At 37.1% G+C, this 15,718-nt stretch overlaps 1 protein-coding gene across 1 annotated transcript in view; it reads right to left on the bottom strand.

The window, feature by feature from the left end:
* Window positions 1-5,679: 5,679 nt before the first annotated feature.
* The window catches only part of LOC126378040 (E3 ubiquitin-protein ligase CBL), a 143,102-nt gene continuing 133,063 nt past the window's right edge, over window positions 5,680-15,718 (bottom strand). The window contains exons 10-13 of the mRNA XM_050026127.1: window positions 14,051-14,288; window positions 13,589-13,701; window positions 12,067-13,075; window positions 5,680-11,225 (exon numbers count right to left, since the gene is read on the bottom strand). Coding sequence (XP_049882084.1) covers window positions 11,005-11,225; window positions 12,067-13,075; window positions 13,589-13,701; window positions 14,051-14,288 — 1,581 coding nt within the window. The 3' untranslated portion in view covers window positions 5,680-11,004. The remainder of the gene's footprint in view (window positions 11,226-12,066; window positions 13,076-13,588; window positions 13,702-14,050; window positions 14,289-15,718) is intronic.

Below are 15,718 nucleotides of genomic sequence, written 5' to 3'. Positions count from 1 at the left end.
CGGGAGACGCACGGATTATGTTACTTTCTGACAAATTGGGTGATCAGCCGGTAATGTCGTATCCAAACTATGGACAAAGATATTTTTATAATTATGTCCCATGGCTTTCGATTGACCAGCGCACTAGACCACGGAGGACTGTTGTATTGAATTATGACAAGAGTTTGAACGTCTACAAGTTTAAGTTAAATTTTTGAATTATTTAGTAATAAAACAACGATTTATATGACAAAAGCACGCTCCAACATTTTAATAAGTTATATACAAAATAATTATACTTATTATAAAAATCTTATACAAAATTATGTTCGATTAGTGACATACTATATAACAATAAAATATATCAAAAATCCATTTAGAATTAGTGGGATTGTTTACATACTAGGTCCTTTGCATGAGGTTAGGTCGTCGGATGTCGTAAGAAGTTATCGGAAGCCGTTAGAAGTGGTCAGAAGTCGTCAGAAGGTGCCGGAAGTCGTCAGAAGGCGGGGTCATTATTGCGCTGCCGATCGTAGAGTGTGGATTAGATCATCGACGTTTACGTTCCTCGGCGCTGGCGAGGCTAACTCGGCATACCTGCTGGTAAAGTCAGCACGACCTCTGTCCACATGCTGACCCTAAAAAAATTGACACAAAATTTTAAAAGTCACGGCCATCAATTATAATCATTCCGAGAGCAGTACTTAATAATAGAGAAATACTTAATTATAATTTATTTTGAATAAAGAATAATAATCGTTTAGAACGGTAACGCTCCACCCCGCACTAATTCGAGACAGATTTACCTCACCCCCTCTGGGTTTTATTTCAGTCTAAATGCTAAATGGTCGTAAGGCGCTAAGGAATACGGGGGAGTGCGCAAACTATTTGTCTCGCTTGTTCGTAGTACGACAGAACACAGACTTTTGTAACAGACAGATTTTTATATGGTGTCCGGGGTATGTAGGTAGTTTTTACATGATTTTTTTTGGCCGGCCTTTGCGAAAGTTGCTTAACTTCAACAATAGCAGACCGAGCGCGTTTAACGTTGCGCCACCGAGCTCCCCAAGGATTAATATCGAATAGCATAACAATTTCATAAAAACAATTATAAATCTTGGCGCAGTTGGGAAAGTCTAAAGTAGGTCACAGAATAAGAATCTGCAGTGCAGTTTCTAGATTCAATAAGAAAATAAAACTTAAGAAAAACACGTTAAGCCATTGGTCTTGGCTAGCCTCCTAATCAGCGAGATGGAGTATAACGTCGGTGATGTCGGTAATTGACGTATCTGAAATTATTGGCGAATTTGATTTGCATCTTTTGCTTTTGTCAATAAGACAAACACACGAATCACACGAATTATGTTAGAGGAGCTCGGTGGCGCAACGGTAAACGCGCTCGGTCTGCGATTGTTGAAGTTAAGCAACTTTCGCAAAGGCCGGTCATAGGATGGGTGACCACAAAAAAAAGTTTTCATCTCGAGCCTGCTTCGGAAGGCACGTTAAGCCGTTGGTCCCGGCTGCATTAGTAGTCGTTAATAACCATCAATCCGCACTGGGCCCGCGTGATGGTTTAAGGCCCGATCTCCCTATCCATCCATAGGGAAGGCCCGTGCCCCAGCAGTGGGGACGTTATTGGGCTGGTGATGATGTTTATACAACTGCATACATTTTGCTGGTTGATGTCCTGGTGAGATAGGGCCCTCACCGAACATTAATTAATTTTGTACGTATCTTAACTTCGAAACAACAAGTATGTAAGTATGTAAGTACCGCTATCGAACCACTAAGGTTAATTATTTCAAAAATCATCCTCTCAGACGACGCCCTGTGCTAAGGTTTTCGCCTAACTGGGTACCATCCTGTTGTCTTAAATTTTGTACCGAGTGAAAGCCCTCAGCGCTCCCTATTTGTCCGGCCAAGTAGTTAATGCCATCTGCCGTCAAAAAAATGTGATTCTAATAATACGGCCTTACTAACACGTTTACTGTGTAACTGAAAGATATCGACTCCTCACATTTAATGTTATTTTTCGATAAACACCATTGGAATTTATGTAGGTACATAGACACATTATGGCAAGAAAAAACTATCTGGCCCACATATGGGTCATGCACGTATGAGTTTCATACACAGTGAACGTGTTAGAAATAAAATTTTCTTACCGCAACTGAGTACAGAATGGCCACCAAAACGCAGAAGAGGACAAGCCACTTCATGGCGATGAAGTCAACCACTGTCGAGGATATACGACAATTCCCCTTTATATACCATACTTGGAGTACCTAGGCACTTTATACCCTCGGCAAACCGCATTTGTTCCACATAAATCATATTCATCACGATATAAGTAAGGTACGATAAGCTCTGTTGCCTTAATTAAATATCTTTATCGTATAAAATTGTTTATCAATGTAGGTATGTGGTTATTACACCTATTTGGAGAGAAAATATTCCACTTTTAATTTTCGCGTACTTACCGTTAAATAAAGTAATACTTATAAGTGAATAGGACGTGAATATTTTTTACTTGTACCTACCTAGTAACTGCTATTCTGCCACTTTTTTAAAGAACGTCTAGATCCCTGTGCCGAGGTTTTTCTTGCAGCTTCTTTTCCTCGGGTATACAGGTTGTGAGTAGCTGCAGTAGTTTTAGGCGGATGAGACGTTCGTTATGTAAAAATTGGCGATTCAAAGTGTAACTACGTTACCTACTGAATAAAGATATTTTTGAATTAATAGTTGGGACCGACACCTTCCGGCCAAATAGTTAATGCCATCTGCGGCAAATCTACAATAAGTCATGTCAAAAAAAGAAAAAAAAATAGCACCGACACCAAAAATAAATGATTATTGTAAACATTGAAATTCGACATATTAATAAAATAAAATGTTATTTTAATAGCATTTTTTTTAATAAGTACTTTTTAATTTCTCCGTATTTTATCTTATGCGCTTTTTTGTTTGTTTTGTAGTCATATTTTTTAAGGGTTTTTTTTTATTTAAAAAGCGTTAATTTATGAAACTTACGATGATGCGGTGTGCTAAGATGCCCCGTATGATGATGGGCGGATGATCACGAATGGTCAGCCCGGCCAGCATCATTAGCGCATTTTTCATCTTTCAGTTCATTTATAACGACTAAATGACAATATTGGCCCTGATTTCTGCAGACACCTCTTAAATTTATTTTAAGTTACACCTGTCATTTTAATTTTATTTTATTTTCCGTCGAAAAGGAAAGAAAGGAAGGATACTTCTCCATTATATCAGCCACAAAGAATATCTTGAACTCGGATATGAAAACCGAAACATTAAATTGAAAGTTTTATAATACTTAATCGAATTGCGAAGAAGTCATAAAAAATAATTTAACTACCCAAGTCTGCCTGATTTTAAATGTTAAGTAAAAATGAATAGAGAAATGTATAAGAACTTAAAGTCATAATACTTTTATAATAAGAAAAAGAAATGTTACTTTTACTTTGGATTAGTTTATTTGTAAGTAATATACTTTTTAACACGTACTCGTACCTACTTCCTACCGGAGTCGGCCTCCGTGGTCCAATGGTAGTGCGTTGGGCTCACGATCCGGAGGTCCTGGGTTCGATTCGCGGTGGGGACATATCACAAAAATTACCTTGTGGTCCCTAGTTTGGTTAGGACATTACAGGCTGATCTCCTAATTGTCCGAAAGTAAAACGATCGGTGCTTCGGAAGGCACGTGAAGCCGTTGGTTCCGGTTACTACTTACTGATGTAAATACGTAGTCGTTATATGGGCCTTTGGCGGCTCAATAGTTACCCTGACACCAGTGTTGATGAGGTTGGTAATTCGCCTCACAACCCACACGATAGAAGAAGACCGGAGTGGACAGAGCCTCAAGCAATTATGTGCCGTTACCTGAAATGTTCAAAAACCTCTAATAGTATGGACACTGGCAACATATAAAATTAAGTGCGCAATGGCCCTGATTCCTGCAGGCACCTCATTTAATGTCATTTTCTTATCCGCCGAAAAGGAAAGGGACGGATGATTGACAACTGATAATTTTAAAATGAATGAATAACCCGGGCGAAGAAAATAGGCATCTCGCTCACGTAATCTTTTGACGTGTGCACCTTAATTCTGTCGGGTTATAGGCCAATAAAAAAATTTAAAGGGTTTTTAAACTTCTGCCTGCTTTTCAAGATGAATTACTTCAATGCCTTTTTCTAGTTCAAAAAGAGATCAGAGGGTTCAAAAAGGCTATATTGAAGCAATTCGCCCACATTTCTTGCATTACAATATTGCTTTTTAGATGAATTGTTTTAATGTGGCTTTATAACTCGCATAAGGCCAGTAGTTACGTTTATAGACTGTTAAAACGGCGTAAATAAAGTTGTTTTCAATATTAATTGAAATATAAATTAATCTTTCGAACGCCGGAACGCGGATCTCGACCAGACACAATGTAAAATCTATTGTGTCTGGTATCTCGGCATATGAGAGGTTAAGTATCATCATCATCATCATCAGCCCATTAACGTCCCCACTGCTGGGGCACGGGCCTTCCCTATGGATGGATAGGGAGATCGGGCCTTAAACCATCACGCTGGCCCAGATTGATGGTTATTAACGACTGCTAATGCAGCCGGGACCAACGGCTTAACGTGCCATCCGAAGCACGGAGGAGCTCGAGATGAAAACTTTTTTTTTGTGGTCACCCATCCTATGACCGGCCTTTGCGAAAGTTGCTTAACTTCAACAATCGCAGACCGAGCGCGTTTACCGCTGCGCCACCGAGCTCCTCTATATTAAGTATAGTCACTTATTCCAGATACAAGAATCTTTTCCACAACAATTTCCTGACCATTTGGATTTAGAGAAAGTCGGTGAAGTCAAATTGAAGAATGATACCTACAAGATTTTGAACCCTACAGTGCATAGAATTACGGATTACTTCAAAGAATATATGCTGCGAACTACAAAAACGGACGACAAGGAAAGATTATTTATTGATAATAATGGTTTTAGACATTACTGGAGCAGTTTGAATGTGCTATCAAGGAAACATGGGTCAGGACACGAAGATAGTCAAATTGACAAAAAAGACACAGCTGTCCGGCAAAGTAAAGGCAAAACACAGTATCTAGTAACAACCACACTATTCTGCCCGTATTTAGGTATTATTAAGCATCGCATTTTAGTTGACAAGCCGTTAGATCTGCCGTCTAATAAAAATGAAACTAAATCTTGAAAGTCGCTCGGTAAGATCTAATAATATAATTATTAGATCAATAATTTGTTCACTGTAGAACTCTGTCGCGTTTAATTTATTTTAAATTTTTCAAATAAGTTAGTAGGACATGGTTCTAAAGTATCTATTTTTACAAGTTTGGAGTAATATAAACAAAAGGGGAAGAAAAGCTTGATAATTTAATTGGAATAAATTAATCGAGTTGGGGGCGACTTATCTTTTAGTATTTATATTGTTTCGCTGTACTAACATAGTATTCTTAAGCATTTTTTACTAACAATCTATGGATTTGTAATTATCTGAAAATAAACAATAATTATTTTCTATTTTTTTAAATTTATTTTAAATTACTACAGAGCGTAAAGGCCGCTAATTGTACTGTAATCTTTCTCGAGTATGTCTATTTTTTTAAGCTATTGTATATTGCAAGGAATAAAAAGAGCAACAATAAAACAACATAGTATTTTTCCTCTTAAATATATTGGCAACGTATTCATACTAAAGCGTAAAACAAGACTTCGCTCTCCCCGAAACATTCCGACTTTCCACCAAAAACAATAATTCGATGGCAAAAATAAAACAATTATACAATTTATAATTATTACTTTTACAATCAACAGCCTATTTTAGCTACTACTGGACTTAGACCTCTTTTAACCCGTAATCTGTCGAAATGTAATTGTAATTTACAATTACAATTTAGTGTTAATTACAATTGAATCAAATAACATATTAACATTACAAATATAGATTACAATTTCAACTCGATGTTCATTGTGTAATCAATATCGTAAAATGGACAGTCTGCCCGTTTAAATACCTAGATAAGTGAGCCTTAGCCATTATTTTTCAGGTCTGAGTATTACTCTAATTGATAAAGAGATTTATGCCCAGTAGTGGGATTTATAGACTGTTTCATAAAACATATGCCTAAACGTTTACATACTAACGCATATACAAAGAAATAATAATATATAATTTTTATTTTTCACAATGTATGATTGCAAATTAAAACGAAAAATCAACATAATATGAATTTGCCATCAACAAAACCCAACAGAAATACTTATTTTAAATCAATCGACATAATGCGCACAATTTAAAACAAATAAATGGTAAAAGTAAGCTAAGGAGAGACAACATACTTCGCTTTCTTTAACCTCACTACACGCCCCATCTTAATTGTACCAGTTAAGTATACTTCACTTTCATCTCATTTATTTGTATTATTTGAACACATACTTATTGAAATATTTTTGAAAAATGTAAAGAATGACTGATAGACTAACTAGGTAACCCTCTATAAAAAAGGTTATAAAAACATAACCAGTATGTAATTTGTTTGTAACAAAAGGATGTATCTTATTGCTGATGAAAACGGATACATATCGCTTAATGACCGGTAGTAAACTACAACTTTTACTTTTCTTTTCCTGACTTTTTTAACAATCAATGATTTTACCTCAACACCCAGATACATTTTCCAAAAAGACTTCGACCAAATTTTATACACTCGTCGTTTGCCAACCCCTCTTTCCCGACATTCTTAGGAAAACAGCGAGTAACAACTAACATTGGTAAAATGTGCATTTAAATGACGATTCAATGTCAACAACATGTATATTGTCGACTGATATGACTTCTACACAATTAACTGTTTTAAAATGTAGTTTTTATGCTACAAAGTTTGGCAAGTTAACACAGATTGACTTTAGTTTCGGGCCTAAATAATTATTCCTGATAATTTTGTTGAATACTCTTAAATTTTAAGATGAAAGAACACTTTTTATTACAACAGATATTGACATGAATTTGAAAGTCATGTATTTTTAAAACTGTTATCTTGCCAACCCTTTTTTGTATAAAATGTGTGAAGTATAGCAGGTGAAGAGTTATACAGTCTGTTTAACTGTAAACATTAATAAAATTTATTTCAATATTAAATGTCCTAAAATGTAAATAAAAACTTTCGACAGGAATCTAATTTTCAACTTTGCACTAACTAACGTCTTAGGATTAATTTAGTTATACGTCGGTTAGTTACATTTTAGAACATATTATGTAAATTACTCAAAATAAAAAATAAAGTGAATAATAGTTTTCCGTCGGGGTATACAAGGGGACTATAGTTAAGGCTGGTATACACTCTTTTGTTACAATTACTTTATTATACAAATATTTTAAAATGTAAGTAATATTAAATTGTCTCTCAACGTATTAAAGAGAATTTCACTATTTTAAGAATTAATTGAATGTTTCGCGGAGTGTATATCCAGCATAAGGATTACAAACTATTAATTAATATTACGATTTGTATCAAAAATTACAATTGTAATTTATTGTAATTTTTACATACAAAATCACATTTGACTAGGTAATCTGGTGGATATGTATTCACTCATAAATACCTAAAGTGTCCGTGGGTAAAATCTACATAACTATTTTATTACAATTGTAATTATTTTAAAATTACAGATATTACAATATGGTTTGTTCAAATAATTAACTAAATAAACAAATTAATTGTAATTTTAACTATAACAAATCTGATGTTCCGAATGTTTTAGCAACACTTTAGATTTAAAAACATACTTCACATTCTCCCTTTCATAGGCTTTTTAGTCTAAAGTCTGGACAAAGCATTCGGTCGTAAGACTAGATATAATTTAACCTAAAATTCAGTCAAGTCAATCGCTAAAGCACATATAAATACAAGCAATATTTTACCTACAAATATAGGAATGCTATATATTTTAATCCCGGCCAAGTAGTTAATGCCATCTGAATCATCAAAAACTATAATAAGTCATGACAATAAAAATATATATTTTTAATTTTCAAATGTAATTCCAAGCGCATGTCACACGATGACCTTAGTAGTGTCAATGATTTTTTTTAATATTATAGGCTCGCGTTTGACCACTATCTCACCTGATGGTAAGTGACGATGTGGTCTAGGGTGGATCACGCTTACCTAGCAAATGCCTATTCACTCTATCCTTGAAGACTTCCAGATTATAACGAGTTGGAAAAACAGACGACGGCAGACAGTTCCAGTCCTTTACTGTTCGCATCAAAAAGGAAGAGGCAAAACGTTTAGTGCGAATTGGTGGTGTATCCACAACATAAGGCCTGCCGATGAATGTATTGGTAGAAAACTGGCAGTAGCACATGATAGATAACATTCAACAGATCATATTTTATGTAAAAAATACAACAGTTTTATTATAGTTTTAGATGGTACATTGTATTCTCAAACTAAAACAAGATCTTGAAGACAATCGTACTAATGCAACACGGTAGGCATGCTCTACAATTGTAATATATTGTATAAGGAATTCCTTTACTGATGAGGGTTGATTTGTATGTGCCCAGTAGGAAATTGGTCTTTTTTATGTAAAGATCTTCAATTAAATATAAACGTAAAGCTTCCAATATTTGTAGGCAAAGAGAAACATTTCCAAGACAATTGGAAAATACGAATATTAGAAAAATGGCATTTAAAAAATTATTGTTCAGTTAGTAACAAACTTTAGAAAAATACAAAGAGTCGGTTGTAGTCTAAAACATTTTGGTGACGTTAAGCTCATTAAATGTAAACCAAATGTAAACCTTTACCAAACTACTATACGATTTTTTTTCTAATTTTTCTTTTCTGACAGGAATTTTTACGAGTTCCCAAAAAATAGAAATATCATATTTACAATAACAATAATTTTTAAATGTAGAATTATGCTAAATATTAATATTGCAAGTGTCATAAGTCAAAGGTGTCGGACTTTCGTACCATATATATGAAAAAATATATTCTATGTGAATTATTTTAAGTAGTTTATTAAGATAGCGAATTCATTTTCATATGAAAATATAAGTAATATTATTGTACAAATATTTACAAGGTTCTTACGTGAAAGTAGTGAGTAAAATGAATACTGTTCAGAATAAACACTGGAATTAAAATTGACTAAAATTGCCCAGCAGTGGGACAAACGAGGACTAAAATATTAAACATTGTCATTGTTCTAATATAATGACAAATAGTGTCAATTTTAGGGAACATCTCTCCGTATTAAAGCGTGTTTTTTTATAGTTAAGAGGCCATCAATGCTTTAGAGAGTATGTTAACTAAATATGACATTGGTGCTAATTCTTGCAGACGCCATCTAATTTCATTTTAAGTTATACCTGTCATTTTCTTATTCGCTGAAAAAGAAAGGCACGGGTAATCGACAGACATAAGATTTATGGAACACACGTCAATTTTAAGCAGAAATCTAAAACATTCGTCTAAAAATTTTACATCTTCCAATAACCCGTCAGAGTTAAGTAGACAGCACGTCAAACGGATTACATGCCAGCGAGAGGCCTATTTTATTCGCCCGGGTTATTCATTCGTTTTAAAATTATTGTTGACAATCATCCGTCCCTTTTCTTTTTTTGCGGATAAGAAAATGACGGGTACAACTTAAAATAAAATTAGGAGGGGTCTGCAGGAATCGGGGCCATTATCAAAAAATGCTCATTATCGTGCTCAAACTTAATCTAAGAGTGAGGCAATATTTATGAGCGCTCATATCTGTAAATAAATAGTCGAAAAAACTGCTTAATAGCTAATGATCAAGTTTAATTAAACCTATAATACTATCACACATTTTCAGAACGTAAAATCGGTTGGTATATTTGCCTATGATCTTACAAAATACCAGTGACCTTTCATTATGTTAGTTTAGAACTTGGCTAAATATTTACATCATTTAATATATTAAAAACACATCGAGATTTTTTCCAATATTAAGGTCAAAAATGGTTGTCACTTCTAAAGTCTTATAAGATATTTTTTAGCATTATTACAACTTTACAACGACTGATAAAATCACAGTATACTTTATAATACTTTTATCTTGCTCTGAATGGGATTTTAGACTCAATTCACACTTCAAATAATTGTTTTAATAACAGCCTATTTACAATGAAGTTTTTCTGTTTATGCATGTTATGTTTGGCATCCATCACTAAATTGATTATGAAGCCATGGAAAGAATTCCAATAATCGCAAATGGGAATTATTTTAAATTACGATTGTTGAGAGCAATTACAGAGGTTGAAAAGATCGCGAAAAGGGGAAGTCTGTTGGGGCCCTACAGCGGGGATAATAGTAGTGAAAATTGAGAGAAAATTAACTCGTTTGGTGCTAATTTTGGTCACTACACTTAATAGTATAGTGGTAATGTAGTGTAAGAGAGAAAAGTAACGCCAGTCGTTTGGTGCTAATTTGGTCACTACACTTAATAGTACAGTAGTAGTGTAGTGTAAAAGAGAAAATTAACGCAACTGGTGCTAATTTGGTCACTCACATCACACATTCGCGAACGCCGAACGTAATAAGCTAATTTTTTGGGGACCGTAGTCACCACAGACGCGTGAGTTGTTAAAGGAAATGTTACGCTCATTTTCAATGTGCATTGAGTCTGAAACATTGTTTGATTCTGCATTAGAAAAATATTTTAGGAACTGTATCTATTGCTTTTAAGATGAGTTGAAGAGGTAAATAGTTAGAAATCAAAGGTGCCAGAAAGTGCCATTAAATGTGGATGTCATCGGAAAATCCATTTAATTGTTGTTTTTTTTTTATCAAAAAATATTTAGTATAACAATTTAAATGGAAATAACATTAAAAAGAAGGAATTCTTAATGTAAAATTGTAAAAAATCGAAGAAAAAATTTATGAATTATCACAATTACGAAACCTTTTGGCTTTTACTTTTCAAACTATTTAAGACATTAAATTAGCATTTATTAGACACTTTCGAACCGAATTCGTGTAGTATGTCACAGGCCATTTCTAAGTCGTTTCTAGTGATGCCTAATGCTCGCACGACTATATCCTTTGGGTAACCTTCGCCTACTAAACGTGCGATGTAATCTAAATTAATATTTTCATACGAAACATTATCACCGTATTTCCTTCCATGCTTGTCGTGAGTCAGCGGGTTGATTTTCAATTTAGCTGTAAATAAAAAATAAAAAAATATTTAATATTTTTTCCCCCGATTGAAAGGGTACCCACAAGTCCCCTCTGGTGATGCTGCAAACAAATAAATAAACAGCAGTTTTCTGTAGTAGAAAAGAGAGAAGATAATTATGCACTGGTCGGATTTTACAACCGGTAAGGGATCCCCGGTGAAAAATGGGTAGATAAATCCCTACTACTGGGGACAACTGGGAATAATCCGTTTTTTTACTTAAATGTACCTTATAAATAAATAAAAAATAAATGTCACATAGGGCCGGTTAGAATACCGACAGATAAAATAGCATAGAATAAATTACAAAATGTCTTCACAAATCTTACGAAGTCACACGTAGGTCAGATGAAAAAATAACCGACTTTGGATTCCTACATTACTAAAGAGTGAAAATAACTCATTAGGGTATAATTCTCATAATAATAATCTGTAACAGCCTCCATGGTCCAGTGGTTGAGCGTTCTGCTCACGATCCGGAGGTCCCGGGTTCGAACCCCGGTAGGGAGAAATCACTTTGTAATCCCTAGTTTGTTTAGGACATTGCAGGCTGATCACCTGATTGTCCAGAAGTAAGATGATCCGTGCTTCGGAAGGCACGTTAAGCCATTGGTCCCGGTTACTACTTACTGATGTAAGTAGTCGTTACCTGAGTCACGTCAGGGGCCCTTTTTGCGGCTCAATAATAACCCTGACACCAGGGTTGATGAGGTTTGTCATCCACCTCACAACCCACACGATAGAAGAAGAATAATAATCTGTACCCCCGAAGGGGTAGACAGAGGCAATTCTCATAATAAAATATATTTCTATTAAAGAACTTACGTGCAACAGCCAACTCATTTTTCTCCACACTGACGTTCTCATAAGGCGGGTCTTTGACGTCTTCTGAAGGAAACTTTGGCATAGTCGTTGACTTCGTCGGTTGGTCGACGCTTCCGCAAGTCGTCGAGGGCAACGACCTTTGTCTGGGAGGCGCCCTGTTATCCCCTCTATCAAACGACCTAGACTCATTCCTCAAATCCGGCTTCTCTCCAGGCCTTTCTGGAGGTTGCCTGAACTCTATATGCCTCTCGTTTGGTAAAGAAACGTGCCTAGTCTCTGGTAGTGAGGCGTGGCTTCTCTCAGGCATATGTCTCTCAGAAGACCTATTCTCGTTGTGTCTATCTTGTTTCTCTGGCATTCTATCTGTTTGTCTGCTCTCTGGCACTGGCATATGTCTTTCAGAAGGCAAGTTGATTGGATGTCGCTCTGCCGGTATGGGAATAGGTCTGTTCTCTTGCATGTTTATATGTCTTTCCGCTGGTAAAGGCGGATGCCTTTCGCTTGGAGGTAGACTTGGTAAATGCCTTTCAGAAGGCAAACTTGGTGCATGACGTTCTCTCTCGATTGGCACTGGGGGATTAGGCACATGGCGTTCCGTTCTATCTGGGAGAGGAATATGTCTGTCCTGCCTACTTTCGAGTCTTTCCCTGCATTCATTTGGCACCGGAACTTGTCTATGCTCGGGGGGTAAAGGCCTGTTTTCTGGCATACTATGTCTATCGGCTTGTCTGTCTGGCATATGTCGCTCCACCGGCCGATCCGGCATACTATGTCTGTCAGAAGGTCGTTCAGGTACATGTCTATCAGAAGCTCTGTGCTCGGGCATATTCTGTCTGTGGTCTGATTGTGAAGGGATGTGTCGGTCAGGTTTGTCAGGCATGTTGAGTCTGTCTGTTTTGTCTGTGGGTCTGTCGTCTTGTTGTGGGGGAGGGGCGGGAAGGGGGCGGCTGTTAGACTGGGGAGTGCAGGCGCGGCGAGGTTTCTCGAAGGCTCTTGGATCTGGTGGCACCTGCAAGTTACAATTTTGGTTATTTATTTTTAAAAAGGTAAGTATGTTGTACTGGGAGCGTATTAATAACATAAAAGACATCCAACCGATTATCTAGCGGGAATATTGTAAAACCCAACAAAAGGGATTGCATCCTTTCTGACACGTGGAAATATTTTATGGGCAATGAGCTCACCTGTCACATTGGGTTAATTATATCCATTCTTGCTTCAAAACAAGAGCAATGCAAAGCAAATGGGTTGGCTACTAGCCCAAATAGCTCCACTAATCCTCAAAGGTGTGCAGTACGCTCCATACCCCGATTAATTGAAGGCAAGCTTGTGTCCAGAAGAAACATTGTGTGTTGATGTTATGTGATTTGATTTAGAGGACTAAATATAAAAGAAAACTTCTATCGAAAACCTCGTTTTACACAGACACTACACATTGGCGTGTGTGTGTGACGTGTGACTCCCATACGATTGAAGATTAAAATGAGACGAGGTGGGTGATGTATTTGAATTAGTTATTTACCTCGTGTCTGGTGTCAATGATCCCGGTGATGGTTTCCGTGGATCCCGTGATGATGGACGTCAGTCGATGCCGGGAGTCAGGCTCGGGCTCCAGAGAAGATCGTCTTCGCGGTTCTGTTATGTATAAACAATGTTATGTTGTAAAAATAAACATGGAAGCATTCTGGGACCTTATTGAATTGGTTTATCGTGTTTGACAAAATGACTTAGTGGCCATTACTTTCTTTATTAGGCCCCTGGTGGCTCAAAACTGACGTAACGAAAATCGTACCGCGCGGGCGTAATAGGCTACTACTATGTAAACATACACCACCATTAGGTGAGATTGTGGTCAAGTAGATAAAATGCAAACCTATTTTTAATTAATAAAACGTCCTTAAAGGGTTCCGGTTTTCTTCATGGATCGAACCTCAAATGAAGAAAAAAAGAAGGGTTTCGAAGAACCGTTTAAAGAAACTCTTACCCTGGGAACTGGCTGTAGCAATGTCCTGGACGCTAGAAGCAGCTAGAATAGCAGGCTCTGCCGGCGACAGGCTCTTCCTGGGCGGTAGTGGCGGGGCTCTCAGTTCCCCGTAAGCATTCTCTGCGGCCGGGGCCTTGCGGGCGGCGCGAGGGGAGTGTCGGGGCGAAGCCGCCGGGCTTCGCACTGAGGGGCGCAGCGCGTCGATTGTTGATGTCGCCGCGTTGAACTCCGCCCAGTCCTGAGATGGTGATGGTGTTTCAGAGGTAACAATATTACGAATAAAAAAATATTACGAATTTGTGTCATTTTAGAATCGAAAAAGTAATTCATTCGGGACTTGAACCCGCATCTTTTGTCAAGCCGGGACAAGCGTATTAACATTACACCACCGGGTCCTCATCCTGTCCATGCGAAATAATTAAATTAAAATTAATAAAACTCACCTTGAAATGATAATGAGGAAATAATATTTGACTTTGAATAATGCGACTGAACGTAAGAGGTTGTAGAAAGTGAATAGAAAAAATGGTTTGATGTGAAGGTGGACAAAACACATGATCAATGAAGCGTCATCTCATCCGCTGCATTCGAATTGAAGTATGATTCATATTTGGTTCATAATTGATTGATGACAATAGGCTCGCCCCCTACAACGTGCGACTACTATACACCTCTGCCTACTCCGTTATGGATACAGGCGAGATCCTATGTTGCGTTGGTAACCCTCCGCCACGCACCAAGTCGTATCGGGCGCCTACCTCACCCCCTCTGAGTCTTACTTTAGTCTTAAATAGCCTTAAGCCGCTAAGAAGTGAAATACAAATATACTTTATTACACTAAAATAAAAATAAATAATTACAAGACTCAAATGGGAGCGCGGGCCGGGCGGGTGGGGGGAGGGGGAGCGCCCGGGGGTCAAGGGGAGCGCAGGGGGGAGGGTTAAGGGGAGCGGGGGGTTTAACACGTTGGCGCGCGGTAGTTTTTCGTAAATTAGCTGTAGTAATTATCGACCCCGTACTGTTAAATTTATGAGAAATCAAAACACTACATAACGATAGTAACATCTATGACAGTAATCTGCATAATTATACCGTACTGATGAGGGTAATATAGAAAAAATATTTACTTAGGATCAGTACATCTAAAACCGTAGTCGCAATAGCCGTACTGTGTCTACCTAGCATAATATAGGATCCAGGTGAATCAAAGTACGGCTTCAACCGCAGTGCTGTCATGACCGTATTTACACTGTTGAGAAACACATCTCTCCAATCTAAGATTCAGTACAGCTTCAGCCGTATTATGGCGAACAAAATTGCATACACCTATTACTGTTATAACCGTAGTGTGGATGTGTGTGTAGACTGCATATGTGTGAGTTATGGCTCAAAGAAACTTAAAATATTTTACTCAATTTTGACAGTAGCAACAAAAGGGTCTGTGTCTAAAAAAGAAGTGGGCGTGGCCTAAGTGATTATTGTATCGAAACTGGGCTGCATTGACCGTAGCAATGATTATAAGAACTACAACTATTTGCGGAAGTGACCGTACCGTGCTATTTTGTGAGTCCAAATTACGGTTATAGCTGGTACCGCGCGCCAACGTGTTAAGGGTAGCGCGCGGGAACACGGTTAGAATTATGTTTTTTGTACAGTCTCCGGGGTGTA

Source organism: Pectinophora gossypiella, chromosome 25, assembly GCF_024362695.1.
Source record: "Pectinophora gossypiella chromosome 25, ilPecGoss1.1, whole genome shotgun sequence".
NCBI lineage: Eukaryota > Metazoa > Arthropoda > Insecta > Lepidoptera > Gelechiidae > Pectinophora > Pectinophora gossypiella.
Note: the sequence above shows the minus strand (reverse complement) of the source record. Positions and strands in the feature narration are given on the sequence as shown.